The sequence below is a fragment of the Fusarium graminearum genome, chromosome 2 (genome assembly GCF_000240135.3).
Source record: "Fusarium graminearum PH-1 chromosome 2, whole genome shotgun sequence".
NCBI classification, from domain to species: domain Eukaryota; kingdom Fungi; phylum Ascomycota; class Sordariomycetes; order Hypocreales; family Nectriaceae; genus Fusarium; species Fusarium graminearum.
In genome coordinates, this window is record NC_026475.1 from 5,300,632 (window position 1) to 5,328,267 (window position 27,636).

The window sequence follows — 27,636 nt, forward strand, 5'->3', positions numbered from 1 at the left end:
ATGTCGATGATTCAGTGTCGGGATCAGGGCTGTCACATGTTCACTTGCGAGACTATCAAGAGTCTGGTTACTCTGATTAACATTTGAACTTATTGCATGTGAACCTGTTGGGAATTCTAGAGTCACAAATCAATTCCTAGGTGCCTAGTAAGGGACCTAACTACAGCTCCAGAGACGGATTAATATCATCGGGTTCCCCGCCGCTGCCTTTCCTCCCAGCCAAGATTCTTCCGTTTCATATGCCCATAGACAGAGAGTCAATTCTCGACCGCCTTTATTGCTATGCCAGTTTCTTGCTTAATCATTGCCTGAAGCTCGTATTGACAAGCATCTCCGGGACTGTAAAAACGTTGACTGCTGAAGGTCTCAAGACAAAATGGGCGAGTCAGTTTCTGCCATCCTATGCTAGTATGCCAGGCCATTCACCTTTACCGCTATATGGACAGACCAGAGTATTACCCGAGTTCGTAACATTGGGACATGTTCTACCACGAATCGTCCCACAGACGGCGATGGTAGTGTTCGAACTCGCAACCTTCTCCTTTGTCAAGGAAGCTTCCCTTCACCGTCTTGAAACGGTCCAGGCACAACCGCATTCTTTGCCTTTCCTTGTTCACCAAATTGTTCGCACATATCTCCCCAATAGCCACTATCAATCAATCAGCAAACTATTGTTTTTCGGGGGGATAGTTCAGACGTACGGGCAAGTCTCAAGCCAAGCACTTCATTAGGCAATTCTGTCGCCCAATCTACCAAGACTCCCGCCGAATTGGATAGGCAGGAACTGACATGAAAGAAGGCCGTATTGTCATTAAGAATGTAAGAAGTAACCAGTTTCTCCCAGCATCCACGGTAGTAGTCGTCTATAACCTCTTTGTCGAGGGGGTATACACGTACCCAACCGAATCCGAAATGTTTGAGTCGCTCAGTCATGGCATACTTATCGGCTAAGATGATAACATCGTAGAACGCCTCGAAAGTGGGATCAAAGTCGTTTGCACCATAGAGAATCCGTAGAAGTCTAATCATAGCCACTGGGCTATCTTCGGGAAGTGAAATAATGATTGGAGAGTCGGGTGGCTTGTTTCGAAGAGCCTCTCCTTCACTCATAGGACCGTCAAGCATTGCTTTGAAAACAGGTGAAATATGCTTTAAGAAGTCCGAAGCAACCCGAATCTTCTCTTTGGGACCGACTGCAAGTATGACATCCCCATTCTGGCAGATCTTCGTAATATTGGCTGGTGAGCGCAAAGGGTGTTGGTTAGAATTCTATTGGGGACACGAAGAAAGGACAGGCACACACATGTACCTTTAGAGTCTTGATCCAAGGCGGGCGGTGAAGCGCTCATGTTGAAGTAGGAGTGCGGAAGTGATGTTCTTGGTCGGATGGTGATGAGAAAGGGGGGGAGGGGAGAAAGAAAGCAGAGGGGGCTCTTTTCAGCGGTAGAAAGAAGTTACGGCGAGTGCTGGTGGTGATCGAGATGTGACAGCTGCTAGTCACTGCCAGTCACGAATGATGATAAAAAACAAACACGCATTGGGGCATTAAAAGCCAGTACTGAACAGTTCAACAGAAGGAAACATCACTCATGACAGTGCGCTGTCAGTGACAGGCAGCTGCTAAACCAAGCACGCTCAAAATAATCCATCTCCTCCCTCTATACTCCCTTTCCTCCCGACATCACACTAACTGCCTATCGACCCAACATGACTGAAGCCCCAGCCAAACGCCGAAAGGTTGGTCGCAACAGCCAGACGCCCAGAGACACCCCCTCCTTTGAAGACTTCGCGCCTGACGGAGATGTCATCTTCATCGTGAAAGGCAAAACTCGAGTGCGCGTCCATTCGGTGGTCATAAAATGCGCTTCTCCTGTTTTTACTGCTATGCTGAAACCAAGCTTCAAAGAAGGCCGCGCCTTGGCTGAGTCAGGGGACTCACCTATCGAGATCCCATTGCCAGAAGACAATCCCGAGGAATGGGGTTGGATTTGCCGTGCTCTACATTGCCAGGCTCACATAATGCTCTGGAAACCAACCCTGCTCCAACTGTGGTCAGTTTGGTTGCTCGCCGACAAGTACGACATGAAAGACAGCATGCAGCTTTCTCTGAAGCTCTGGACAAGCGAAAAAATCCAGAAAGCTATGAGCCTCCAATCGAGCCGTGATCTCTGGATCTTGATGGTGCTTTCTAAAATGAATCGAGACGCGGATAACTTCAAAATTGCCAGCTGCGAACTCAATCTGAAAGGAACAAAGCCTTTCAGAGCCATGGCTTCTGGAATGGAACGCGTCACTTAAAACGCTGCTTTAGAGGGTGTTATCTACAGGCTCGCAGGTACGGCCTTGTTGTTTGCATTTGTGGTTTAAAAATAAAGTACTAACTATTCTTCTTTGCAGGCGAGCTTCAAGCAATGCGGGACTGCGCCATGATGAAAGCAATCAAGTTCGTGTACAGTGATTTGCTTGTGACTCTACGTATGGGCTGTGCTAAATGTACAGAGACCTATTTCCAGGCCGTGGAACGTGAATTGGTCAAGAGGACCAGACAACCCACCTTTATGGAGGCCAATTCAGAACTTGCAGTTGTCCCTCATGTCGTCTCTGCAATCAACGGATGAGCGTTAGAGTCATGCAAATATGGCAGTCTAAAATGTGCTGCGAACAAGTGCAGCATCCGGGAACAGACTTCCAAGTTCCCCGGCGATGTGATTGATGGACTTTGCCTTGACTGCTTTGACAAGAAAGATCGATGCTCCAAGCATTGATATGAAACGTCAAATGAGAAACGGAAAGATGATTGCTTCCAAAGGTACAATCAGGGTCAACAGACAGACGAAAAGTGAGGGCATCATAGGGGTTCAACACTAGTTAGACTAGACCTGCGTCCGAACACAATAAACAATCTTCGATGTCTACCTAGAGGATAACTTGTAACCTAAGCCGAAGATACAAGAAAACATTTGAAGACACTCTCTTGTGCAATATAGTGACTGGGTTCTTTCGTGTTGTATGCTGCTTGAGTCAAGCTTTCTGATCACCAAGACAGTAGGTACTTGGAAGTATCAGAGGATATGGTTTTTGTGTTAGCGGGTGCAAGATTGGTAATGTTTAGCACAAGAACAACGGTCTACTGCAAATCAGCTATCAGAGAAGTCCGACGCAAAATTTGCAAAATTTCTTCTCTTGCCCGCTGCTGGGCGACATGACGATGTTTAAAACCTGCGATGCTGGTGAAGTCAAGAGTCGACGTTGTTTTGAGGCTGCTACCCGACGATTATCCGAACTGTCCATGAACTCGCAAGCTCACAACACTTCATCAAAGAGCATCAATATCTTATCAATAACGAGACCATGAGTGAACCTAAAAGAACAGGAAGTCAAGGACACTCAAGAAATAAGTCAATCACCAAGAGTATGCCCCCAGAACGTGTCCGCTGTTGGTTGGGGTTGTCGTATGACGGGGGTCATTATCGCGCTCCCTGCCTAACCTAGGGCTCCATTAACATGTTTGCGATACTGGCGTAACACGGCTAACTCTGTCTCAGCTCGACCTAGATCCTCTACTAAAGGACCTCTCGATCTTGATGAGTGAGTTATCTTGGAATATTGAGTTCTGCGAATACTGACTCTTGTTGTAGTGACCCGCTACTGTCACCTCCTCAACCTGCCCCTCAGCGTACTTCCTCCATAACACAGCGCAATAGACTTTCGTCACCACATCCACGGTCATCAGCAGGAACACCGATTTCACAATTAGGTGAAGCCAAGCCAAAGGACTTTTCTTTCCTCTTGCGACCGGAGATTTATCACCCTCTTACCCCTCTTAACGTCCCTGTCGCATTCCGTAATCCACAGAAGCAGCCTAATCCAGAAGCGCCCATCGAAGAGCTTGTTGCCAATGGTCACTTCAGAGCAGCCGCAATCGCAGCAGTCCAGGAGCTGACAGGATCTGGAGCAAGCGGAGGTATCAGTCCTACCAACTCCAAGAGAATCTTTGAGCTTCTCTACACCCGTCTAGCATGTCTTACCCTGATAGATGCGACTCCCCTGGCCGCCCAGGAGGTGAAAGCCATGGAGGATCTAAATGACATCAGAAAATATGTTGATGAGACATCAGGCGAGCACCTGGTACCATGGGAACTCCGAGTCCTCAACATCCGCCTTCAGTCACTTGGCTTCGGCGATTATCGCAGAGCTGTCATGAGTTACCACGATCTCGCCCGTGAAGCACGAGAGCGCATTACCAAAGCAGCTGCACAACACGACAATTCGGCGAGAGAGGTCTGGAAAGCCCGTCTCCATGACCTTGGTATTCAAGTAGCAGGGGCTCTTATCGAACTCGAGGACTTGACGGGTGCTGCGCAGCATTTGAACACCCTGCGGGATCGGGGCGATGGCAAGATGGCACTTACAAAGGCACTCCTGTGGCTACATCTAGGTGATGTTGAAAGCGCGAGGGCTTACGCGCGCCAAGCTGTTGATAGCGACGAGAATGTAGAGAAGCTCATCCTGGCGCTCTGCGATATGGCGGACTCTGAGTACGAAAGCGCGCTCGATGCGTGGAAGGAGCTCAATGAGACTATGGACGACGAGATGGTCGGTGTCAACACAGCAGTATGCTTGTTATACCTAGGAAGGATACAAGAGGTAAGTGTTGTTGCTCAGACACTACTTCATTTGCTAACTCTGTCAGGGACGAGCCGTTTTGGAAGAGCTTGTCGACTCGGGTTTATCGTCGCACACGCTATTGTTCAATTTGTCGACTATGTACGAGCTGTGTACTGAGAGACACAAGAATATGAAGATCAAGCTGACGGAGCGGATCGCTGGTATGGAGGCATCAGCAGCGGGCTGGGAGAAGACAAACAGCGACTTCAAGCTATAGCCACGGGCTGTCATGATTTGAGTTTAAAGATAGAGGAATCATCGGAAGTATTCACTATGGAACGCGTATGACATGAACCGCACCGAAAGGGGTTGAATGGATTTTAATCTGTATATCGTATCATAGCGATTGAGCTCTCAGTGCCTGGGTGACCAGCTTTTTTACTGCGCATTGCCGAAGAGGCCTGTAAGATAGGTGACGGCAAACTTGAATATTAGAATTTCCCAATACACGACCGTATGGTTTCATTGTCTAAACGTCCTAATCGAACCGAGGGTTGTCCATGTCTATCTCACCTCTTGCTCGATGGCCACTTAGGCGGGTAGCAAAATATAGGGACACAAAGCAGTATAGACGAAATTATCAACTCATATTTAGGCTATGTACGCACTGAAGCTGGTCTAGTATTTTCATCAGTTACTAAATCAGCATCGGTTTTGATGTAGCCCCCCTGAATGTCTACCTCAAGCTACCCCACATTTGACCCGGTGAGCCTCGGCACAGACATTCATGTCGATCATGCCGATCTCCAGGATAATTAAAGGCCAGAGTCTGGGGAAATCCCCAAGTTTCTAATATCACTGTTGCTTTAACCCAAACTTCATCTTCACGCCTGTATGAATACCAGTCATAGTGCTCAAAATGTCGGACCGTGTTAGTCAACTCACAGGCCATCTCAACTACCCCAAAGGTCTACTTGCAGGTCAAGTAGCCATCATTACTGGAAGCGGACAGGGGATCGGCGCAGAAGCAGCAAAGTTGTTCGCCAAAGAGGGCGCAAAGGTTATTGTTGCAGACATCGACGCAGGTGAGAAACTTTCGGAATTGCGAGACACATGAAAATAACCCTAACTCTCACAGAAAAATGCAAGGCTGTCGCTGAAAGTATCAACAAGGACGGCGGCCAAGCCAAGGCCGTGCCTGGCGATATTCTCAAAGCAGACTATGTCGAGACTCTAATTAAGAGTGCTGCTGACTTTGGTGACGGCAAGATTAACATCATCGTCAACAATGCCGGCTACACTTGGGATGGGGTTATTCATAAAATGACAGACAAGCAGTGGGATACCATTTTAGCTCTTCATTGCACTGCTCCATTTACTCTTGTCCGGGCTGCAGCACCGTACTTTCGTGTGCGCGATGGGGCTCCTCGTTGCATTGTTAACATCTCTTCTACGTCTGGCGTGCACGGAAACGCGGGTCAGCTCAACTATGCCTTGGCCAAGGCGGGTGTCACTGGCTTCACCAAAACGATTGCAAAGGAGTGGGGCCCTTCTTTTGGTGTAAGGGCGAACACTGTCGCGTTTGGACATATCCTCACAAGATTGACTGCGGCCAAGGAAGAGGGTGCCTTCGTAAAGGGTCCAGATGGTGAGAACATCGCGTTAGGTATCCCTGCGAAACAGAAGCAAGCTGCGGGCGATGCTGCTTTCGCAGATATTCCTCTTAGGAGAGCGGGCACACCAACCGAGGCTGCGAGTGCTATCCTAGCTGTGGCCAGTCCGTTGTTTTCTTATGTGTCAGGACAGACCATTATGGTGACTGGAGGGCGTAACATGTAACATTCCCATACTATAATTGAGAGACGAAGCCATGCTTCAGAGATCGCACGACTGAAGAAACGTGGTATTAGATTAAATGGTACTATACTTCCCCAAACGCCCCATCCAACAAGATGTGTCCCTTTTGATCATATCATTCCCATTCTAGACCTTGAGCCACAGGTTGAAGACACCTTGGGCATACTGCACAATCTCGTCTCCACCAAGCTTGCTCTCTCCGTACAGACGGTCAACAAAAGAGATGGGAACCTCAGCGACAGTGCAACCCATGGCCTTGGCACGAACCATAAGCTCCATCTGGAAACTGTATCCCTTGCTCTCAGTGGTAGCAATAGCCTTCTCGAGGGCAGCACGCTTGTACAGACGGAAACTGCCTGTCAGGTCGCTGACGCCAGGGCGCAGGACAGTGTCGGCAAATAGGTTGGCACCGCGGCTGACAAACTTGCGCTTGAGATCCCAGCCAAAAACACCGCCGTCTCCAGCGTAGCGAGTACCGGTGACGATGTCATAGTTGCCCTTCTCCTGGAGAGCGACCATCTGGGGGATGAACTTGGGGTGGTGGGAGAAGTCGGCGTCCATGATGATGACAAAGTTGCCAGTGACGAACTTGAGACCGTGGACGTAGGCCGTTCCGAGACCGAGTTTACCAGCGCGGGGCTTGAGGAGGACGTGGGGAGAGTAGGCCTTGACGAGCTGCTGGGCGACTTCTTGGGTTCCATCGGGGGATCCGTCGTCGACGATGATGAGTTCCCAATCGAGGTTGCTACTCCGGTTAGTTTTCTAAATATCCAATTATCAATACTAAGGTGTACGGACTTCTCTGTGAAGGTACGGTTCAACAACCAGGTAATGATGGGCAGGTTCTTGCGCTCGTTGTACGTCGGCAAGATAACCGAGTACTTGTTTCCCTTGGGAGCCATGATGGGCGGAATTGCAAAGGGGTATCGATTCGAAGGAGGATAAAGAAGAGAAAAAAATGATCTGAAGATAGACAGACCAAGGAAGAACCGTACAGGGAAAAAGGAGCGTGAGAAATTCGGGGATCGCGTTGATGGATTGTCTCGTCGTTATTCGCGTCGAGTCGAGCCACTCTAAACTTAGGGGGACACTTTGAAGCTGGTGATGTAGCATGGGGCACGAGAGGAATGACTAAGCTCACGATGGTGGGAGAGCCAGATTGCACTGAACAGCCCCTGAATCTAAAGGTGTGGCGGTTGAGCTTTGGGAACTGTGGCGGTGAGTCTCTCACGACCAGAAAACTTGGCCGCTGGAAGCTGAAGGGACGAAATTAGCAAATCAGCTTAGGCTGTTTAGCCCATAGTAAACTTAGGTAATTTATTTTTGCAATCTAAATTTTAGGGGCCATCTTTTCTTCTACCCACCCACCAGACTGCTAAGGCATGAGGTGCTCCCTGGTTTAACCGATGCCGATCTGCTAGCATGGATTGGGAAGCATTGACATGCAGGTCAGTCTTGGGATCGTCAATTCTGCCGTCATGTCATGCTCGTCAGTTCAGAGAGGAGAGCTACATTCGGGGCTATGATCACTGGTCAATTGTCTACGTAGTATTACTTAACAATCACAAGAGGTTGATGAACAAACAGTGATATTTCCTCACATTGTGGTCCGCTTCAACCGCGTGCTGACTGCCCAGCTAAACAACACGAAACTCAGCTTAGTTAGCCAAAACTCTCTCGCAGCAATTCCCCCAGCAACTCAAAGCAAGTACCGGTACTAAAGCTCTCTCACTGGTTCCGGTTCTCAGATCAGTGGCTTAGGGTCTGCTAGAGCCCGGCCCACTCAAGCTCTCTCCTTCGTTCCCCGCAACGCAACGCAACGCGACGCAGCGCAACCGTAGCAGCGCAAGCCGAATCGAACTGGGATCCAATCCCAACACGACGACCAAGTCCGTCCCGATCTGCGCAGTTCACACCGTCAAGTACGGGTGTTCCTTGGGCTAATCTCACAGTCCACCGAGTGACGAAAGGGCGTTGGCGTTGGCGCAAGACGCCTTCTTACCGTTGCCTTGACCCAATGCATACATACATCCCCATCCCGTTCATGTTACTCGTCCCTCAATTCTTGCGGGCAAGGAACCTCGATATTGTTTGTGCTTCCTCGGCTTCGGATCTACCCATGCCCATGCCCAGTCTCTCTGCTTCTCCTCTTGCTTGCTTGCTTGCCTTGTCTGTTTCTAGAGGTAGCTATGGATGGCCTGTGGAACCGTCGTGACCTCGTGCTCTCGCTCCTGCCAACCTCACTCCAGCTCCCGTGTCCCATCCTCAACTTGAATTCTTTCCTTCTCCTCCATCGTGAAGCATCATTCGCACTCTCGCGACTCTTATCCAGTATCACAGACTGCAATAGTATCTATTCTAGACTCTCCGTATCTTGTATACTCGCGCCTGTAAGCCAGACTCGCTTTACGACAACAATTGTTACGTCATCATCATGTCGGACGGAATTGCTCCAGCTATAGACAAAGGTAAGCTTCATCGCCAGCCATCTCAATGGCACCGTATTCATCGCGTATGATCTTGCGCTGTGCAATTGACACAAGTGGTGGCCTTTGCAGTCTCATGGACTCTGCCATGCACTTATACCTCGAGTAAACTGACACATCTTAGTCGGCGCACCTGATCCCAAGGCCCCCGAAGCCGAGGCTGGTGCTCCCACCTTGGACACAACAGCTCCTTCAGAGCCTGCCAAGTCAGAGGAGAGCAAGCCTACTGGCAGTGCCGGCGGTCTCCACGCTCCGCCGAAGCCTGTCGAGATTGCTTCGGTTCCACAAACGCCTGTCAACAACATGACCCCGGCAGGCGGCACTCCTCGACCTGTGCTCAACATCGAAGAAGAGCCCAAGGATTCGCCAAAGAACGAAGACGAGAATGCTTTCGTCACCACCGGCGTAGAAACAACCTCTGCGCCTACCATCTCGGAGCCAAAGGATGTCAACGGCACTAACAAGCCCGAAGCCAACGACGTCGCCGAGGCCGCTGCTGGCGAGAAACGCAAGGCTGAAGAACCCCCTGCCGCGACTAACGGCGCTTCTGCTCCCGCCGTAGCAGAGAAGCCTGCATCGGAAGAGCCTGTCGAGAAGAAGGCTCGCGTCGAAGACGTCGCAGATGAGGCGACAGCCACAGAAGACGCTGCGCTAAACGGTAAGCAGGAGGGTGGCAAGACCATCAAGAAGGAAAAGAAGGTCATCCCTGCGGTTGGCAAAACAGCACGCAAGACGCGAAGCCAAGGACCGGTTGAAGTCTAGGAGCAAGGTTTATAAGTCTTTCATTGTTTTATCATTGCGTTTATGAGTGTTGAGCAGAACATTGCTCCAAGGATGGGACGGCGAAAACGGCACGGTCGGTTATAGGAACAGGAACAGCTTCCCAAATTCTGCCTGATTGGAGGTCTTACGTGTATATTTGTGCGTTAGGTAGCAAAACAATGAATATTCACCCATTTCTTTGTATAGCATGTTTCATTGTTTCTATTAGTACAAATACTTGACCACGACAGCACTGAGCCGAAACAGAACGACATCGGCCGCTTACTCAGATGAAGCAACCACTCGCAAAGGATCTGAAATCTTGGACCAAGAAAGAGAGTGTCTGATCCCTCAACATTACCACTTCCAATAGTTTAATAGCCAGGCCTGCTTCTTCTTATCCACGATGGCGATGTCCAATCGATTTCCGGCGAAGGTTGCGCAGACTCAATAACTCGTCGCAACTGGAGCGCAACATCACCCAAACCGTTGACAGTGATATCGAGTATCTCGACCAGCCTGCCAAATCTGTTTGAAACAGTATCGCGACGGTGTTTCTCGAGTTAGTTGTTGTTGCAAGTGTCGTACGCCAACTCTAATTCCCATGCCAATAGTCTCATGTCCAATGTGCACTTTGCACAAATGAATTCTTCCCACAAAACCAGTCCTTCTGTCCGAAGTCCTAGCCCTATCTTGCATGCTGCGCGCATCTAAAGAGGAAACACAAAGTCTGTGTTTCTTGGTGGTAAGTCCTTTAGGAAACGCTCAGAGACCTTGGGTTGAGAATCATTCGAAGAAATAAGAAAATCAGCTGGTTGCTTCGGTTGAGAAGAAAGAGCGTTACAAATATGTATGCCGGCACCATGTTAGATGAGTTCAGGGAGTTCAAGTATCTTCCGAGAAACAAACGGTGCCTGAGTCGGTTGGGAAAACGGTTGTCGAAGCGAGGTATGATAGGGATGCGACCAGGACGGGGCCGAACAAGAGGGGGCCGAGCAGGAGGGAGCCGATCAGCGCGATCAAGAAAATGGTACATCAAGTCTAACCTCTGGGGGTCCATTGTTAGCAATATTTTTCGGTCGGAATGATGATATGTTGCGATGATCGATGGTATTGGTGAATAGGACTGTGATGGTTCAGGAGGCCAGTGGTTAGAGAGATAGAGGATCAGAGCACGATGGGTTGAGCCTTGTAAGAAATAAGAGACGGGAAGGTTTCCAACTTGAGAAAATACTCTGTGAGCTGCTGCAGAGGTAGAAATCTTAGATAATCGGTTGCTGTGCGAATAGTCATCTGAGTTCAAGGTTGAAGAACTATCGCCAAAGTCTTTACTGTGGCTCATATTTACCCTGAGTCATTTTTTCTTTTCTTACTCTGCTCCCAAGTGTGTGAATTTATAATAATATCGATAACTCTAATTTCTGACTTTTGTTGAAAATGCTTTGTGTTATTGACGATGAATACTAATGATGCTGTAAAGCTGTCTCCATCGTGAAGAGTCATGGCCTCGTTCTTGCACAACCGTCTTTATAAACCTACAATGCTGTCCATCTCCGTATTTCAAGATAGCTATAATAATCAGGTACAGAAAATAGCAGTTATTCCTAACAGAAAAGTACCAAGCCATGTGTCTTATATCTTTCTCTGCTCCCAGGCTGTATACACTGGCAAGGTAAAACGCCCCTTTTTCAAGCAACCATAGCTCACGTGGAGTCCGAAAGACTTTCAGCTTCTTATATCTATTGAAAGAGCCGATCAAGCTGTGAAGAAGGCCATGATTGTAGTCAAGAGGCAGTAGAAAAAATGCTGTCGAGACAGCTCGTTACACCTTGATATTACACTTTACTTCTGCAAGATGCTGCCATCTATCCATGCAATTAAAGCGTATGGAAATTTTAGGATAAGTGTATGTATTATGAGGTCAACCCAGGACATAAGAAGATATGTTTCCTTGTCTTTCATGCCGTTGCTTTTTAACAACCCTTCGTATCAGTTATAGTAATTCCCACCACCAGAGGTCCAGTAGAAAGCCTTACGAAACAGCGGACAGAGTAGCTGATAGCATACCTATGTTTCATATCGGTCACAGTAAGAATATATTAATATAAAATTCTCAGATATGACTGTCAGCGTCATCAGCCATGGACCCCAAGATGATCAAACGTAAGCTCAGCTGGCTTAGGCGTATGACTGAGTTAAGCTTACACATCCTGCGACTATCACTAAACAATATTACAGTTATTAAACAAAGATATCGACAGAGTCAACTGTTGGTCAATAATTGTGATATGCTCTCTGCCAGTCAGAACATTTTGTCAGGCACTAAAAGTCTTCTGTGACTTCTCATCACGTCAAGTTGCCCGACATCAATAATACGAAGGTAACAAATAAAATGCTTCTAGATTATAAGTCTATCCGTTAATCGAAATATCCTCACGTTGCCTATGACTTTATATGTCTTTATTTCTCTTCGGGGTCTCGGGATTCACAAACGCGGTGTTAGCCTTGCCTTAGTAGGCGAGACGGATACGATGGCTTACACGCAGAAAACTGATACCTAGCAAACTCGGTTGGTCTACTGCTGAGGAATGCTAGAAAAAACTATTTGACAAATATTCCATTCTTTTTTTCCAGAAGAAATTTTATAGAGTCGAATAGACTTTTTCGTCATGCCTCGGGCCGTGATGATGAAGTTGAGGTTTTTTTTTTTTTCCAACTTACTGTTTCAGAAGTTTCAACAAGCTTTGGTAGCTCCAACAGGCCCCATCGGCAAATGGGCGAGAGGGTTTCCCGATTTGACAGTGTTTTGTTTTCCTGATTGCGATCGATTGCGTGTCTTGTTTACGGATATGTCATTGAGCATGAACTATTTTACTTGGTAGAAGAGTAGTGGCGAATGAAGCGGATAGCAAATGCACCATTGAGGCATGAATGTACTACTGTATGTACCTACCAGCCTGGGTCCATCAAGGGCTTGTTTATACGGGAAAGGGGGATTGATTACAGTGCAAATTACAGCACAGTACAGATTGCAAGGCGGTTAGGGCGTTTGTGTGTCAAAGACAAAATTGCTTATTTATGCCAGGGCAATGCATAGAATCTGCAAGACAAGACAAGGCGTTGCAGGAAAGGCGGCAAGAAAAAAGAGAGACATAGTAAGTGAATGTGCAACGCAAGATCGATCGACAACGGGTTGACAGCACGTTGGAACCAAAGAAGATCTTTGGTTTTTAGAGCGTCGTCCCATCATTTCCGTTTGTAGACAAGTATTGTTTGGAATGCTCTCGTATCCATTGAGTTCGGGACCGGTTAGGAAAAGACATGAAGAAAAAAAGCCCTCCCGTCCAAGGTCCAAGGGCTCTCTTCCAGGGGATCTGGCCATTCAGCGTCGATGCAGGGGTAATGGCCTAGGTGGACGTGGCGAGTGCATAAGCTGAGAGGGGGTGACGATTGGCTGCTGTACTCACGGATGAAGAACCAACTCCACTGTTTAGCGGATCCAGAGGCGTCAAAAATAGCATCTGGAGCTGGGTCCTTGGGTCCCATCCCCACGAAGGCCGCGTGCTTTTTCTTGACAGAGACAGTGAATGAGCTAAAGAGATGGAGGTGACTGCCGCCAGATGCCTAGTATGTTGATTGTTGGTATTTTGTTGAAAAAAAAAAAAAAAAACCAGTCTGTGACTTGTACTTGTGATATATACCTAATTAATAGCAGGTCACATGCCCTTCGAGTCTGGATCATTCTATTACAAAACAATTAACATTAGGTTGCCTTCTAAAACAGGGGACTTGTAATTTATTGGCGTTGGTAGGTTAGATTCGGTTCGATGCAGTACCGGGCTCCTTAGATGAATGCCAAGCTTTGTCTGTTGACAACTTCTCCCCCAATAAAGACAAAAGACAAAAGACAAAAGACAAAAAAAGTGAAAGTCTCCCCCATGATAACGGGATCCATGTCAATGTCATGGCTCCTTAGTCTGAATAGCAACCTCCACCCCCCCAGCCCTACTTTTACCTTTCTACCCTTTTACCTACTTACCTATGTCCATGTCCCGGACCTTGGACATTCTATCTCTCCGGACTTATCCAATTCTTTGTCCCCTTCCCGTTTGTCCTTTCTCCATCATCGTCGCTTGTTCCTGAGTGACGCCATCCCCATCCCCATCGTTTCGCTTCGCCTTGCCTTGCCCCCTTATCCGCGCCTCGCCCTCTCCAAGAGCCCACGGGCCAGTATCGTTTCTTTCATAATAGCGACACACTCGTTCACTTTAAGCTCTTTGTTTACAAACGACACATCTGTTACTTCCAGCGTGGACACTTACCTCGTCGCCCTCCACTGACTGGGCTTCGTCAGCTGTCTCATCTCGATTGCGACTGAAACCCCCTGCGAACCGATACGAGATCTCTCCCCGTCGACTCACTGACACTCCAACCTTCGATTCTCGATTCTCGATACGTGCTCACAAGCACCGGGATTTTGAGAGCTTGAACGATCGCCGCCGCGCTCTGTACCGGACTGCTGTTGCTCCTCTGATTTAAGCTCCAACGTCTTCGCCCGTTGGCGGAGTCCTCGCGCCCAATATGGACGGTTCAGCCCACCTCAGTGGCCGAAATATAGACACCGGCCATGAGTTGCTCAATCTTCTCCAGTCGCCTTTCAGTGGACAGGTATGACTTGCGACTGTCGAGACTTTGTCATGCGCGCACTGCTAACTCTCACCTCTAGCTTCAAGCTGCCTCGCTATACTCTGCTTTAGCCACCTCACTTCCCGTCACAATTGGCATCGCCATCTTTTTCTCCATCTTGCGACCATACCACCAGGCAATCTACGCCCCAAAGCTAAAACATGCCGACGAAAAACACGTGCCGCCGCCTATAGGAAAGGCCCCTTGGTCGTGGATTACGACGTTATGGCGAACCAACGAAGATATGCTTTTGCCTTTGATCGGCATGGACGCTACCGTCTTTCTACGCTTCGTTCGCATGTGCCGCAACATGTTCCTGACCCTGTGTGTTACTGGTATCGGCATTCTTCTCCCTATCAACGTGTCAAGATTCAAGAATTATGAAGGCCCAAAGCAGACCAGCTGGGTCATTAGCATCACTCCTCTTACTGTATATGCGCCCGCAATTTGGTCTCAGGTCGTTATCGCTTGGTGCTTCAACTTCATTGTCATCGGCTTCCTCTGGTTCAACTATAGGAAAGTTCACCAGCTGAGGCGCAGGTACTTCGAGAGCGAGGACTACCAAAAGAGTCTTCACTCCCGTACATTGATGGTAAGGAAATGTAGATCCTAAAAAATAATTGCCTGCTAACACTGAATCGTAGGTCTTTGATATCCCCAAGAAGGGCTGCTCTGACGAAGGTATTGCCAGGATCATCGATCAGATCGCTCCCAACTCATCCTTTGCTCGAACCGCTGTTGCCCGAAACGTCAAAGAACTTCCAGCCCTTATCGAGCAGCACGACCACGCCGTTCGTAAGCTTGAGAAAATCCTAGCTAAGTACCTCAAGGATCCCAACAACGTTCCGACTGCTCGTCCCATGTGCAAACCCTCTAAGAAGGATCGATCATACGGGACCTATCCCAGAGGACAAAAGGTGGATGCCATTGAATACTATACTCAGCGAATTCGCGATCTCGAGGTTCAGATCAAGCAAGTTCGTGCGACTGTTGATAAGCGAGGTTCGATGCCCTACGGTTTTGCCAGTTATGCCGATATTGCAGAGGCCCACGGGATTGCGTACGCTTGTCGCAAGAAGAAGCCTGTTGGCGCCACGGTCAAGCTTGCGCCTCGTCCCAACGACATCATCTGGGAGAACATGCCATTGTATAGCAGCACACGCGGACGACGACGATGGGTCAACAATATGTGGATCACTCTCCTTACACTTTTCTGGATTGTTCCTAACTTGGGTATTGCCATCTTCCTCGTCAACTTGGAAAACTTGGGCAAGGTCTGGCCTGCGTTCCAAACAGAACTCGCTGCTCATCCCAAAGTTTGGGGTGCCATCCAGGGTGTTCTCTCTCCAGCTATCATGTCTTTGACCTACCTCGTTCTTCCTATGATTTTCCGTCGGCTTTCTGTCAAGGCTGGTGATCAGACCAAGACTGGACGAGAGAGGCACGTTTTGGCCAAGCTTTACTTCTTCTTCGTCTTCAACAACTTATTTATCTTCTCCATCTTCAGTACAGTTTGGTCATTCGTCTTCAGTGTTGTCCAAGATGCAACTGGCGCCAAGAAAGAGGATGCTTGGGAATCGATCAAGAAACAAAAGATCGCTAGTGGTCTTTTTGAGACCCTTTGCAACAACAGTCTCTTCTGGGTCACTTATTTACTCCAGCGACAACTCGGTGCGGCTATCGACCTCGCCCAGGCCTGGCCTCTCATTCAAGCCTTCTTCCTTAAGAAGTTCTCCAGCCCGACGCCCAGAGAGCTCATCGAGCTTACCGCCCCACCGCCTTTTGAGTACGCCAGTTACTACAACTACTTCCTCTACTATGCTACAGTCACCATGTGTCTGGCTGGTATTCAGCCTCTTGTCCTGCCAGCAACAGCTCTTTACTTCGTCATTGATTCGTGGCTCAAGAAGTATCTTCTACTTTACCGCTTTGTCACCAAGACTGAGTCCGGCGGAATGTTCTGGCGTGTTATTTTCAACCGTTTCATTTTCGCAACGATTCTTTCTAACCTGGTAGTCATGTTGACTTGCTGGGCTCACGGCAACTTTGGAACTCATATCGAATTCTGGTGTGTGGTGCCTTTGCCTTTCATCATGCTCATCTTCAAGATCTACTGCAACCGAGCATTCAACGACAAGATCACATACTACAGCATCCAGGACGTCACCAAGTCACCTGAGAACGGAGTTGATCCCAAGGAGAACCGCATGCGCAGTGAGCGATTGGCAAACCGATTTGGCCATCCTGCACTCTACCGACCTCTCATCACACCCATGGTCCATGCCAAGGCGCAAAATCTCCTTCCTGCCATTTACAAGGGTCGCCTGACGGATGGCAGAGAAGTGGACTCCGGTGATATGATGACTGTAAGTGGCTACTCGGACATGGTTATGCTGGATCCTATGCAGGGCGGAAAGCCAGGCAAGGCCGCCAACAATGTTCCCGGGTTCGAGTTTGTCAACGATACTCAGATGGACTTCGAGTACTACAAGAATCGAGCCGAGTTTGCAGAGAACCACGGTGGAGGTGAGATCTATGGCCGCCCCGGAGAGATCGGTCGCCCTGGTACCCCAGGATCTATGGACGGCAGCGACTTCTCGCGGCCAGGTACACCTGTTGGTCGTTCTGCCTCTCCTGCTGCATTCCCTGGCGGAGCAGCCCAGCAGCAACGGTTGATGTCTCTTGCTAGCAACGTTAGCGGTGACACAAGCTACTCGTCTTACCGACCAGGCGCCAATACCGGCTTCACTCAGCAGATGACTTTAGGTCAAGAGCCTCCACCTGCTCGAGGTCGTAGCCCGTTGTATGCCCAGAACAATGGAAGCTCCTCCAGTCTTGGACTCATCCAAAACGCTGCGGCTCCAGCGTACAGCAGCAATCTCAACACTCCAGGCCGCATGACACCTGCACAATCGCCCGGGCCTTCGGTCGGCGCTATGGGCGGCGGGCCTCAAGGCTACAGCGGTCTTGCGCAGCACGAAGGTGGTGAGCAATCATACGACTACTTCCGTGGCAGCAATCGCCCTAGGAGAAATCCTGGCGAAGGATGGTAGATATATATTCCTTCAAAAAAGACATACCTTTCATTGCATAAAACTTTGCGCGGCGTTTGGATAGATTGGGACAGGAGCCTTTTTGGAATTGTGAAATGAGAGGAGGAAATTGCTACGAGATGAGATGATCCGGCACATATCCGGTACATCTGCAATGAATAGAACATTTTTTTGGATTATAGCTTTTAATGCACAACGGCCCTTACCATCTCACCATGAGATGTCTTCATTCTTCACGGTCTGTTGCTGTGTTTAAGTGAATTTGCTAAAAATTAAAGTCATAAACTGACTTACCCCGGAAAATACTCGTGGGTTGTGAAGAGGGGAGCCACCTAAGCAAGGATCCATCGACTGTGCCTCTAGTATGCATGCAAAAGATAGATGCCCACTTGCTTACGTGTATGAGATCTCTGATATCCAACGCATCACATCTTGACTTGCTACGCTAGACATGACGACACTTCTGTAATATGGGAGTTGACTGTTTCCTTTCATTGAAGGATACATAAGAAAAGGTTCTCCGCCAAAGTTGCGAACGAGAATCTCACCGTTACTCAACCCAAAAGTCGAATCAAAATGACTACGGCCTCCGAAATAGGTACTGTGCGACGCCTAGGTCTCTTGTAAGTCATCCTGGTACCCAGTACTTGACTGAATCACTGACGTGTTACTCAGAGAGGCTGGCTCGGCTGCTTTTCACCTGATGGGCTTATATCGCTCAGTGGTGGTATCTGCAACATACAGTATTCCCTCACGCGAGCAGTCCAAAGAAGCCATACTCGCGGCTTTGGGATCCTTAATTACCGAGAACCCTATGTTGCGGGTTGGTATCAAAGATGAAGGTAGTACTGCTGCCTACTTCACTCACATCACTGAGATGAAGCTCGATGACTTCGTCGAGTTCCGCACTTCTGCCACTACTTCTGATCTCGACTTCCGTAAAGAAGTTGGAGATTTGCACTGCTGGTGCCATGATCAAATCTTCCAGGATGTTGAGACGAGGCCACCGTGGAGGGTGTTTGTTCTTCGATCAGAACAGCAGTCGCCGGCTTTTGAGGCTGTTGTTTTTGCCTATCATCATTCCCTTATGGATGGGATGAGTGGTCGATTGTTCCATGAGAAATTGCATGCAAAGCTGAACTCACTGCCTCCTGATCCATCGGCACCAGGCGTTCTGTCTTTCCCCGAGTGTCCGGAGCTGCCTGGACCACAAGACGATGTCATCGACTATACGACCACTTTTGCTCAGAGATTCTCGAGCCTTTTGAATTGGATGCGACCTTCGTTTCTTACACCTACTCACGAAATTTGGTCTGCCGAGCCCATCGAGTTCAGTCGCCCTCACAAGACTCGGTTGGCTACGGTGGATATTCCTCCCGCTGCAGTGCTGAGTGTTCTCGAGGCGACTCGTTCCTATAGAACATCTTTTACAGGCCTGCTACATGCTCTTGCACTTGCATCGCTATCTCGACGTGTTCCCGACGCACCAGGTTTCACATCTTCAACGCCTATAAGCATGCGTCCATACATATCTCCCACGGCCGATCCTGATCTGAAAGAGGCACTGTTTGGATGCGTAACTGGCACCGCACACGAACACCCTTTCGCAGAAGTTGAAGCTTTCCGAAACGCAACAGATGAGACACTTGACGATCTAGTCTGGTCATATGCACGAAAGATAAAAGAGGAACTCAGACAAAAGATATCTACACTCCCAGCTACCGACGGCCTTAAGACACTCAGCAGCATCACAGACTGGACAGACTTCTTAGTTGAAAGAGACGGAAACAAGCGCAGAAGGACCTGGGAAGTCAGCAACGTCGGCATACTGCCGCAAGCTGCGGAAAATGAACCTGACAAGAGGACTATATCACATGCAATGTTTACAAACGGACCTATGATCTCTAGCGATCCGATGAGCATCAGCGTTGTGAGTGTCAAGCATGGGATGTTGACTTTGGGAATAACGTGGAATGATGGCATTGTGGATGACAAGATTATGGAAGGTTTGAGAGGGGATCTGGAGGCTTGTCTGAAGCAATTACATGAGGAGGGAGACTTGGGTATGCACTTGTTGTATGAGGAGGACTCGGACGAGGACACTGAGGAGGACTCTGAGAAGGGTTCCGAGAAGGGTTCTGAGAAGGGCTTTGGGGAAGGCTCTGAAGAGGACTTTTCAGCAAAAGAATAGGCAGCTATATCCAAACTTCCGGGCTGTAGATACACGTTGTAGAATGTGGTTGTTTATATGAAAGCAGCAAGAAAAAGCACTACTCAATTGTATATTGACTTGATGATGGAAAGATGCAAGCAATGATTGATGACGAAAACGGTAAGATTATCGTTACCCCACTATCAAAGACAGTAGAGGGACCAGACGCCACGATCAGGGACCCCCCATGTCCGGGACTGTCGCTTTCACCTACCGCGACGCGTTAATCCACAACCCCGACAAAAACACTTAATCAGTCAATCCCTTTTTTTGCGCGCTGTTGATGTTTATTTCGCTATTGTTGTACAAACATACGATACCCATTCTAACATTTACTTGCTATACCCATACATATCCACCTGTACGAGCCTTGACTTTAGCGAACGCTTGCCTATTCGACTCTTTTCGCTACAATCGCTGTCGCCATGCAATAAACGCGCCGTCGTCCGACACGACAGATGATGTGCTATCGACAACGCTTGGACTACTACATATAATCGCATACGACTACCTTATTCAATGGATCGCGACAGGAGTTCGCTGCTCGACCGGTCGAGTCAGCTCGTTGTTAAGCAATCTGGGAGGAAGCCACTTTTCGCAAGCAACATACCGCGGGGGAGCGACAGGAATAAGGAGAACGACCAAGCGCTACAAAGCAATTCGAAGCTTGAGTATAGTGTACGAAGCAATGGATTCCGGCGATCAATAACATCAGATGGGGATAGGAGGGAAAGTATCGGCAGCGTTGGATCGCGCGACAGCAAATTACCTACTCCAAGGTTTTCCTCCTCTGCCCGGAAACGACTCTCCATGTCCGATGCGTTTGCTCTAGCTGCCAGAGAGGTCGATGAGGATAGCGAAGGGAGTCAGGCTGTCGATGCGTCACCGAGTCCGGCGCCCCGAACCTGGCGCGAACGAAACCAAGGAAACGAGAGTCAGCTACGACAAACATACAACCAGAGTCACTTGGAGACAAAAGCGCCCAGCCGACCTTTTTCGCGTGGCTCGTTTGCAGCGTCAAGAATACCCGAAGCAAAACATTCGCCTGGCACCGCATCGCCGCGACAGCGCACCTTTTACGGAAAGTCGAGAGCGGGATTGCCGTTTGGCCTTAAAGAGCAAACGCTTCGGCCAGAGACCAACGGGGTGCAGGGTGGGAGCCGACCGGGAAGCGCAGCCGGGATACCACGACCCGAAAGCGCAAGTGGAATACCAAGACCAGGCTCAAACTGGGGATTGAGGCATATGCCCTCGAAAGACGATTTGACGAAACAAGGACGAATTCCAGAACTTGTCCCTGGTATAGAGGACCTACTTCCATCGATCGAGGGCCCTGATGCTCAAAACGGACCAGTCAATCCAGAGCCAGCTGAAGCGTCCCCTGAAAAGAGCTTTGCATGGCAGGTAGACGACGATTTTACAGCTGGGGAGCTGCAAATGTCAGATAGTCCAAGGATTCGGATGGGCGATCGTCCATTCGCGAACCGGATTCACTTTGACGAAGCTAGCGAGATCGATATTAACTCGCGAACAAGGGTAGCGCATCCTGGGGCGCGCAACACCAAGCTCGATGAGATTCGATCTCGAGAGGTCAAGACGGGAAGCGATCTCCCTGTTGAACCATGGCAATCTCACAATACAAAAATTGACGAGATACGAGCGCGTGAGGAACGGGTTGAACACCAAATACCTATTCCTGACCGTAATGCGCCGAGACCAAGAAATACTAAATTAGATACGATCCGACAACGGGAAGTTAATGGTATCCCCAGAAGATCTATGGCATCGATTAGGTTGGACGAGATCCGAGAGCAAAATGCAATGACTCGCTCTCGTTCACCAGAAGACAATCGACCACAGACGAGCCGAGGGATGGTCCCAGAGACAAAGTCCAATGTTGAAATCGAGACCCAGGAACCGCCACCTAGACCAAAATCTGCATTTGAGACAGCTGGTGAGCGGATACCTGACACTCCCGTGACAATATACAAGTCACAACGAGAAAATGTAGAACCGCATCAGACGGAAGAAGAGTTTTTAAACAATGATCAAAACCCTGCGCGACTTGGCCTGTCGCACAGGCGTACTGATTCCCGAGACCTGTTGCGACGCCTGGCCAGGGCCGCCAGTTCCAGTCCTGCGCCAGAACCTGGGCCGCGGCAGGTGGCCGACACTGACAAACCCGCATCTGTACCTCAGGATCCCAAACCTGACGCTGCATCTACAATTTCGCAACCTTCCACCAGCAATGGATTCCGAAATCGTCAACAACGCAGGAAAGATTCTGATACAAAACCTACTGTTGGATTTACTGGTCTCCCTCGAAGTCGCTCTACAGACTCTGTTAAAAGCAAGAAGTCCATGAATTCAGATGCTGACCCTACAGCCCGCCTTGAGGCGGAGGCCAATTTATTTGCGCCGGGCGATAATCATTCTGAAAGGGGCTCTATTAAAGCGCCTTCGCCAGAGCCTGATTCTGACTCCGACGATGAGAAGAATGTTGGGGTGACACCGCGACCGTCCAAGCCGGATCCCCTGGCTATGCCCACACCTAAGATTATGGGCGCATATGTGGAAACGCCTGCGACGGTTAAGGTTGAGAAATTTGAAGTCAAGGATAAACAACACAAGGCAAAGAAGGAAGAAAGGCCATTGCGACAAAGATCTGCATCATTCCGCGATAAGAGGACGGATCATGCCACGAGTGGCAGCGATAGGGACACAGCATCAGATCCGGGGACAGACGACAAACTTGGTACCGAAACCTCGTCGAGCGGGGTGAGAAGGCGGCGCACGCGTTCTCTCTCACGCCGCAGAGGCACACTTAAAAACTCGGCAAGGCTTCCAACAGTCAAAGACGATCTCAAAGAACTACAACGCACACATCACATTGAGGATTCCACATTGGATGATCTTGAAGAAGTTATTCTTGGTCGCAGAGCCCCGTCTCGACAAGTTGAAGCTCTTCTCGATAAACTACCCCAAGACTCATCTTTTGACGACGACTTTGACTTTGACCTGGAACTTGATACCAAACTCAACACGCGCACCAACCAGATCGACCCCCAGAATAACGATAACTCCGATCTGGATCGACTTACGCGCATGAACAAGACACTTAAAAGTAGCCTTTACGGAATTCACACTGCAGCCAGGGGCATTGAACGTCTATCCGATCAAGTCAGTACCAAGAACAAGGCCGCCGACAAAGCAGCAGAAGAGAAAGCCATCGAAGACAAAGCAGCAGAAGAAAAGGCTACCGAAGATAAACCAGTGGCATTGAACATACCGAAAGAAGAGCCGGTCGAGAAGAATCTCCTCGATATTATCAAGCCCGAGCCGGTCCCTGAAAAAATGGTTGCCTTGCACGACAGTGACGGCACATGCCCCGCCTACATCGCGCATCCAGATGCCAAAACGGTGTCTTACATCCAATTCCCCGTCCCACAACTCTACCGTCGCAAGCCATTCTTCCGCTTCACATTCCTTGGACTCGTTCTTTTCCTCTTAGGGTCGTGGTATCTTGCTGAGTCCGCCATGTGCGCCCAGTTCTGCCGTCCTATTCGCTGTAGCGGCTCTCCCTGCGTCTGGTCTGTCAACGATCCTACCTTTGGTAACGCTATACCCGTGAAGCTGGACCAGTGGGCTACAGGTGGCCGTGGACGTATCCTCGCTGAGCAATTCAAGGAGGAAGTTGGGGATTGGGTCGCAGACATGGTCGATGTCTATTACGATCGCGAAATCACCGACATCGACATCAACAAACTCTCGTTTGAACAGAAGCGTCAGCATCGTCGACGACTTCGTAAGAAGGGCCTCGTGAAGCCTCGAGTACAGACCGCAGAGCAACGGGCTAAGTGGGAGGCGTGGCGACAAGCAAGACGTGAGCAGGAGCGACAGAAGGAAGCAAGAGAGATGGGCTATGAGATCGCAGAGGATGAGGATGAAACTGTTGGAGGAGACCAGAAGGTCTGGTAATACCTACCTGTCTTCATTAATCAGAGGTGTGGTACATTATGTACAAGAGGACATTCGTATTACTACTACTAAAAATATATCCCGGAAGCAGGCGTTTCAATTCGCATTTTCGCATTCGTTTTACAGTAATGACAATAGATGGTGATGGTATTTTCAGGTGGTATCAGCCTCCAGCCCACGTATAAAGAAGTCGGTTTTAAACCGCAATGCATTTTTCCATAACCCAACGCCATGCGCCTGCAAAAGACCGGCCTCTTAATCCTCAATACCACCCCACTCGTCGTCATCCTCCTCTTCACCACCGCTGGCAGCTTGGACCCATGGCAATCTCTCGTCCTCGTAGCTATCGCCTGCGCGCGCTCTCACGGGCTTGACAGGACACCTCTTCAGCGCAATCACGACATCTCCCAAGCTCTTGACAAAGGCCTCAGCCTCGGGCTGCTCCAGCGCCTTCTCGCGCTCCAACTCATCAACCCAGATATCCAGCGCATGCAGTCTAATACCCACGGGGTTCTTTCGCAAATCGCCCTCCTTGTCGAAAGGGAACTCGGCCAAGATGCCTACAATGGCCTCGACGTCGCCATCCTTCCATTCGCGCTCCCTCAGGAAACGCACGTGCGAGGCGAAAACGCGACGGACGAGAAGAAGAAACTTTTCAAGACGGAGGACGTCGATGCCGGTCCACTGAAGGCCAAGGACGGTCCAGAAGGCGCGCAACCAAGGGATGGCACAGACGGGCTTCAGGGTGAAGAGGAGATTGGCGAGATCGGTTGCGAGACGCTGCTGGGGGAGAGGACGGTCGGTCATCCAGAGGGCATAGAAGAGACCTTTCCAGAGCTTCTGGGCGTCGATGTCGGAAAGGGATGAGCGGGAGGATAAGAATGTTGTGAGGGTCTCTAGGGAAGCCGTTCGGAGTTTGCGATCTGAGGATATGTTAGTTATATCGTTGGGAAAGAAGAGACAAGAGACAAACCGCTTGAAGCGAGGTTGCGAATAAACGGCATTTGAACTTCTTGAGAGGCCATTTTAAATAGGCTAGAGCGTCAATGGCTCTTTAACTTTTCTCTATGTGTTGTTTGTAGTATATCTTCTATTGGGTTGGTTTGTCAAAACGAGAGTGTGGTGATAGTTTGGTTGGTGTTGAAGTTGAAGATGTAAAATGCAACGCCTAGGTATAGAATGATGGACAACTTTTTTTCAAGGTGAAGAAGGGTGGGATGCCGGATCCATGTGGGGGCTTCACCGAGAATTCGAAGTGGGGCCGGTTTTGCTGGGACTTGCAAGGGACTTTTTGATATTGAAAAGAAGAGAGAGTTTGTTACAAAGTACAATAGACTCGCATTGAGACGTGGAAGGAATTATTGATTGAATAAGGGGCATTACGATATATCCACCATCCCTTGAATAAACTCTACTTTATCTTGGTGTACTTGAGTAGACTTTGCAGCGGTGTCCAGCACCCTTACAAAGACTCTGTTTTCTGCCTTTAGTTGTCAGCCATACTCGACAGATTGAGCTCGAGACACTCTCAGTATTCAACATCGCATACTTATAAATACAGAATAATTTATTTGATGTGACTTTCTGTCTAAGACCTCAGGCTTATTTAGCTGTAGTTTATATGCTGCAACCACTGGCTTCCAGCGAGTGACCCCGCGCGGGGCATCCACATCAACGTTGACCGCGCCCAAAATTTTGAGTGTCTCCATTTCGTCACTTTTCATTCCTCCCATTCATTTCCTTCAACTCCCAGTTCTTCCTCTTCCATCAGCCTCAAAATAAACTCTCACTCCATAAAGATACGAGGAAATCAATACACCATGGCTGAATCATCCACAACCGCTGGCGAGGCTCCCAAGGCATCCTCGCCTCCCGTCGCCATCGTCTGCGTTGGCATGGCGGGTAAGCTGCAACCCTGATCGTCGCGCATTTCCATATCTAATTATTCCTCTAGGATCTGGAAAGACTACTTTCATGCGACGCATCAACGCTCACCTACACCAGAACGATACTCCTCCATATGTCATCAATCTCGATCCTGCTGTACTGTCTGTGCCTTTCGAGTCCAACATCGATATCCGCGACTCGGTCAACTACGAAGAGGTCATGAAGCAGTACAACCTTGGCCCCAACGGTGGAATCTTGACTTCTCTTAACCTCTTCGCTACAAAGGTCGATCAAATCGTCAACCTGCTTGAGAAGCGCGCCCAGCCCGATCCCGAGAAGCCCGATCGCAAACCCATTGATAGAATTCTGGTCGATACACCTGGACAGATCGAAGTCTTTGTTTGGTCCGCCTCTGGAACTATTCTCCTCGAGTCTCTTGCGTCTTCTTTCCCTACTGTTATCGCTTATGTTATTGATACCCCGCGAACTGCGTCCACTTCGACGTTCATGTCCAACATGCTTTACGCCTGCTCTATTCTTTACAAGACAAAGCTTCCCATGATTCTGGTCTTCAACAAGACTGATGTCAAGGACGCTGAGTTTGCCAAGGAGTGGATGACCGACTTTGAAGCTTTCCAGGAAGCCCTACGAAAGGATGAGGAGTCGGATGAGCTGGGTGGTGTCGAGGGCGGTGGCCATGGTGGTAGCGGATACATGGGCAGTCTTCTTAACTCTATGAGTCTGATGTTGGAGGAGTTCTACGCTCACCTCAGTGTTGTTGGTGTGAGTTCACGACTGGGAACTGGTGTAGACGAGTTCTTCGAGGCTGTCGAGGAAAAGAGACAGGAATTCCTTCGCGACTATCAGCCTGAGCTCGAGCGCAAGAGGGCAGAGCGCGATGAGCAAAAGAAGGCCACCCGTGAGAAGGAGCTGGACAAGATGATGCAGGGCATGTCAGTTGGCGGTCTACCCGTGGCCAAGGAGGAGGACGACGCCGATGTTGCCAGTGATGATGATGGCGATGACACCGATTCTGACGAGGAGATCCAGAAGCAAGGTCTGCAAGATCGATACGAGGCTGCCATGGGTGATCAAGATGATTCAGTCATGGCGGACGCAAGTTTCGCAAAGTACCTCCACACCCAGAGGTAATGATAAAGAAAAAAGCATAGAGTGGCGTTTAAGGGGTAAATTTAGGATTTGTTAGGTTCACTTTTGTATTTGCAGTTTAGATATTCGCAAGGCGATTTTGGAGGCCGAGGGGAAAAAACAAAGAAGTAATCATCACACAGCGTCGAGTCTTTGTCGCGCGGCGCAAACCGTGTCACATTGTCTATTTATTTTTCATTTCAACGTAATTCCCAGACCCCCAAACTCCCATCTTGATGAATTCAATATGTCTCGTGCTTGTTCTCTTGCAAGGTCTTCGTCTTCTTCTTCCTCTCTTCGCTTGGTAATCAAAGGTTCTTCATTCTCTATCGGGCCTCGAACTGCACCATACTATCGTCGACGTTAGTAATCCCAGCTTGCTAAAGAGGATATAGGTTTATTTACCGCTTAGTTCGTTCCTTGTAGAGAATGCGACCGGCGCAGTGAGGGCACGCGACAAGAGCGTCCTTGCCGAGGGTGACGCTGCCGCCGCAATCGCCGCAGAGGTAAGACATGACATGGCGGACCTGTTGGTCGTCGCGGGTACCGCCACGCTGGCCGGTAGAGGCGGTAGGAATTTGGTACCCTTCGCGAGACATTATGACGTTGATTGTGGTGTTGTGATTGTGGTTTGTTGGTTGAGATGGGGGCGACAGGTAGCTTTTTGGTAGTGAAGGAAAAGATTAGAGATGCTTTGGGCGTGAAGGCGGTGATGGGAAAGTTTGGACGGCAGAATTGGGCGGTGAACAAGTGCTTTAGCGGGTACGTACCTGCGTACCTCGATGTGATCAACTCTATTAGAAGCTGCAGTTTTCACTGAGCTCAGGAAGGGTGAAAGAAACAGACAAGTGACGCTCTATCCTATGGTAATATGAAGTGTTTAAGTAATCTTATCTTAAACAATGCCAGAGCCAACCTTCCTAGTGTGAGACACATGCTCTATCTAAGATCTAAGGAA

General features: G+C 49.1%; 12 protein-coding genes across 12 annotated transcripts; 8 read left to right on the forward strand and 4 right to left on the reverse strand.

Annotated features, from left to right (window-relative positions):
• Positions 1-485: 485 nt before the first annotated feature.
• FGSG_04048 (uncharacterized protein) lies at positions 486-1,349 on the reverse strand (the record flags this gene model as incomplete). The annotated part of the gene is made up of 3 exons (XM_011323303.1): positions 486-649; positions 702-1,238; positions 1,304-1,349. The coding sequence occupies 3 exons, from the start codon at positions 1,347-1,349 to the stop codon at positions 486-488; spliced, it is 747 nt and encodes a 248-aa protein (XP_011321605.1).
• Positions 1,350-1,707: 358 nt separating this feature from the next.
• FGSG_04047 (uncharacterized protein) lies at positions 1,708-2,618 on the forward strand (the record flags this gene model as incomplete). Its single annotated transcript, XM_011323304.1, has 3 exons — positions 1,708-2,051; positions 2,328-2,335; positions 2,398-2,618. 3 exons carry the CDS (start codon positions 1,708-1,710, stop codon positions 2,616-2,618), a joined length of 573 nt encoding a protein of 190 aa, XP_011321606.1.
• A 733-nt stretch (positions 2,619-3,351) lies between these two features.
• On the forward strand, positions 3,352-4,981 carry FGSG_04046 (uncharacterized protein; the record flags this gene model as incomplete). Its single annotated transcript, XM_011323305.1, has 4 exons — positions 3,352-3,412; positions 3,546-3,588; positions 3,639-4,647; positions 4,919-4,981. 4 exons carry the CDS (start codon positions 3,352-3,354, stop codon positions 4,979-4,981), a joined length of 1,176 nt encoding a protein of 391 aa, XP_011321607.1.
• A 546-nt stretch (positions 4,982-5,527) lies between these two features.
• FGSG_04045 (uncharacterized protein) lies at positions 5,528-6,447 on the forward strand (the record flags this gene model as incomplete). Its single annotated transcript, XM_011323306.1, has 2 exons — positions 5,528-5,693; positions 5,747-6,447. The coding sequence occupies 2 exons, from the start codon at positions 5,528-5,530 to the stop codon at positions 6,445-6,447; spliced, it is 867 nt and encodes a 288-aa protein (XP_011321608.1).
• Positions 6,448-6,591: 144 nt separating this feature from the next.
• FGSG_04044 (dolichol-phosphate mannosyltransferase) lies at positions 6,592-7,515 on the reverse strand (the record flags this gene model as incomplete). Its single annotated transcript, XM_011323307.1, has 2 exons — positions 7,264-7,515; positions 6,592-7,210 (listed from the first exon to the last, which is right to left on the reverse strand). Exons 1-2 carry the CDS (start codon positions 7,365-7,367, stop codon positions 6,592-6,594), a joined length of 723 nt encoding a protein of 240 aa, XP_011321609.1. The 5' UTR covers positions 7,368-7,515.
• A 1,209-nt stretch (positions 7,516-8,724) lies between these two features.
• On the forward strand, positions 8,725-9,904 carry FGSG_04043 (uncharacterized protein). Its single transcript, XM_011323308.1, has 2 exons — positions 8,725-8,933; positions 9,076-9,904. The coding sequence occupies exons 1-2, from the start codon at positions 8,900-8,902 to the stop codon at positions 9,711-9,713; spliced, it is 672 nt and encodes a 223-aa protein (XP_011321610.1). The 5' UTR covers positions 8,725-8,899; the 3' UTR covers positions 9,714-9,904.
• Positions 9,905-14,294: 4,390 nt separating this feature from the next.
• On the forward strand, positions 14,295-17,452 carry FGSG_04042 (uncharacterized protein; the record flags this gene model as incomplete). The annotated part of the gene is made up of 3 exons (XM_011323309.1): positions 14,295-14,381; positions 14,440-14,991; positions 15,044-17,452. The coding sequence occupies 3 exons, from the start codon at positions 14,295-14,297 to the stop codon at positions 17,450-17,452; spliced, it is 3,048 nt and encodes a 1,015-aa protein (XP_011321611.1).
• A 576-nt stretch (positions 17,453-18,028) lies between these two features.
• FGSG_04041 (uncharacterized protein) lies at positions 18,029-19,643 on the forward strand (the record flags this gene model as incomplete). Its single annotated transcript, XM_011323310.1, has 2 exons — positions 18,029-18,075; positions 18,128-19,643. 2 exons carry the CDS (start codon positions 18,029-18,031, stop codon positions 19,641-19,643), a joined length of 1,563 nt encoding a protein of 520 aa, XP_011321612.1.
• An 831-nt stretch (positions 19,644-20,474) lies between these two features.
• On the forward strand, positions 20,475-23,642 carry FGSG_04040 (uncharacterized protein; the record flags this gene model as incomplete). The annotated part of the gene is made up of 1 exon (XM_011323311.1): positions 20,475-23,642. One exon carries the CDS (start codon positions 20,475-20,477, stop codon positions 23,640-23,642), a length of 3,168 nt encoding a protein of 1,055 aa, XP_011321613.1.
• On the reverse strand, positions 23,163-24,711 carry FGSG_04039 (uncharacterized protein). The gene is made up of 2 exons (XM_011323312.1): positions 24,616-24,711; positions 23,163-24,565 (listed from the first exon to the last, which is right to left on the reverse strand). The coding sequence occupies exons 1-2, from the start codon at positions 24,665-24,667 to the stop codon at positions 23,898-23,900; spliced, it is 720 nt and encodes a 239-aa protein (XP_011321614.1). The 5' UTR covers positions 24,668-24,711; the 3' UTR covers positions 23,163-23,897.
• Positions 24,712-25,462: 751 nt separating this feature from the next.
• Positions 25,463-26,681, forward strand: FGSG_04038 (XPA-binding protein 1; the record flags this gene model as incomplete). The annotated part of the gene is made up of 2 exons (XM_011323313.1): positions 25,463-25,544; positions 25,597-26,681. 2 exons carry the CDS (start codon positions 25,463-25,465, stop codon positions 26,679-26,681), a joined length of 1,167 nt encoding a protein of 388 aa, XP_011321615.1.
• A 50-nt stretch (positions 26,682-26,731) lies between these two features.
• Positions 26,732-27,346, reverse strand: FGSG_04037 (uncharacterized protein). Its single transcript, XM_011323314.1, has 2 exons — positions 27,084-27,346; positions 26,732-27,029 (listed from the first exon to the last, which is right to left on the reverse strand). The coding sequence occupies exons 1-2, from the start codon at positions 27,275-27,277 to the stop codon at positions 27,005-27,007; spliced, it is 219 nt and encodes a 72-aa protein (XP_011321616.1). The 5' UTR covers positions 27,278-27,346; the 3' UTR covers positions 26,732-27,004.
• Between the last annotated feature and the right edge of the window lie 290 nt (positions 27,347-27,636).

Bases quoted from the DNA above. Each gene is read 5' to 3' on its own strand.
- FGSG_04043 (XM_011323308.1), top strand. From the start codon at position 8,900: ATGTCGGACGGAATTGCTCCAGCTATAGACAAAG. The intron at 8,934-9,075 runs GTAAGCTTCATC...GACACATCTTAG, and splicing joins TGCTCCAGCTATAGACAAAG to TCGGCGCACCTGATCCCAAG.
- FGSG_04039 (XM_011323312.1), bottom strand. From the start codon at position 24,667: ATGGCCTCTCAAGAAGTTCAAATGCCGTTTATTCGCAACCTCGCTTCA. The intron at 24,566-24,615 runs GTTTGTCTCTTG...ACATATCCTCAG, and splicing joins TCGCAACCTCGCTTCAAGCG to ATCGCAAACTCCGAACGGCT.
- FGSG_04037 (XM_011323314.1), bottom strand. From the start codon at position 27,277: ATGTCTCGCGAAGGGTACCAAATTCCTACCGCCTCTACCGGCCAGCGT. The intron at 27,030-27,083 runs GTAAATAAACCT...CGTCGACGATAG, and splicing joins TACAAGGAACGAACTAAGCG to TATGGTGCAGTTCGAGGCCC.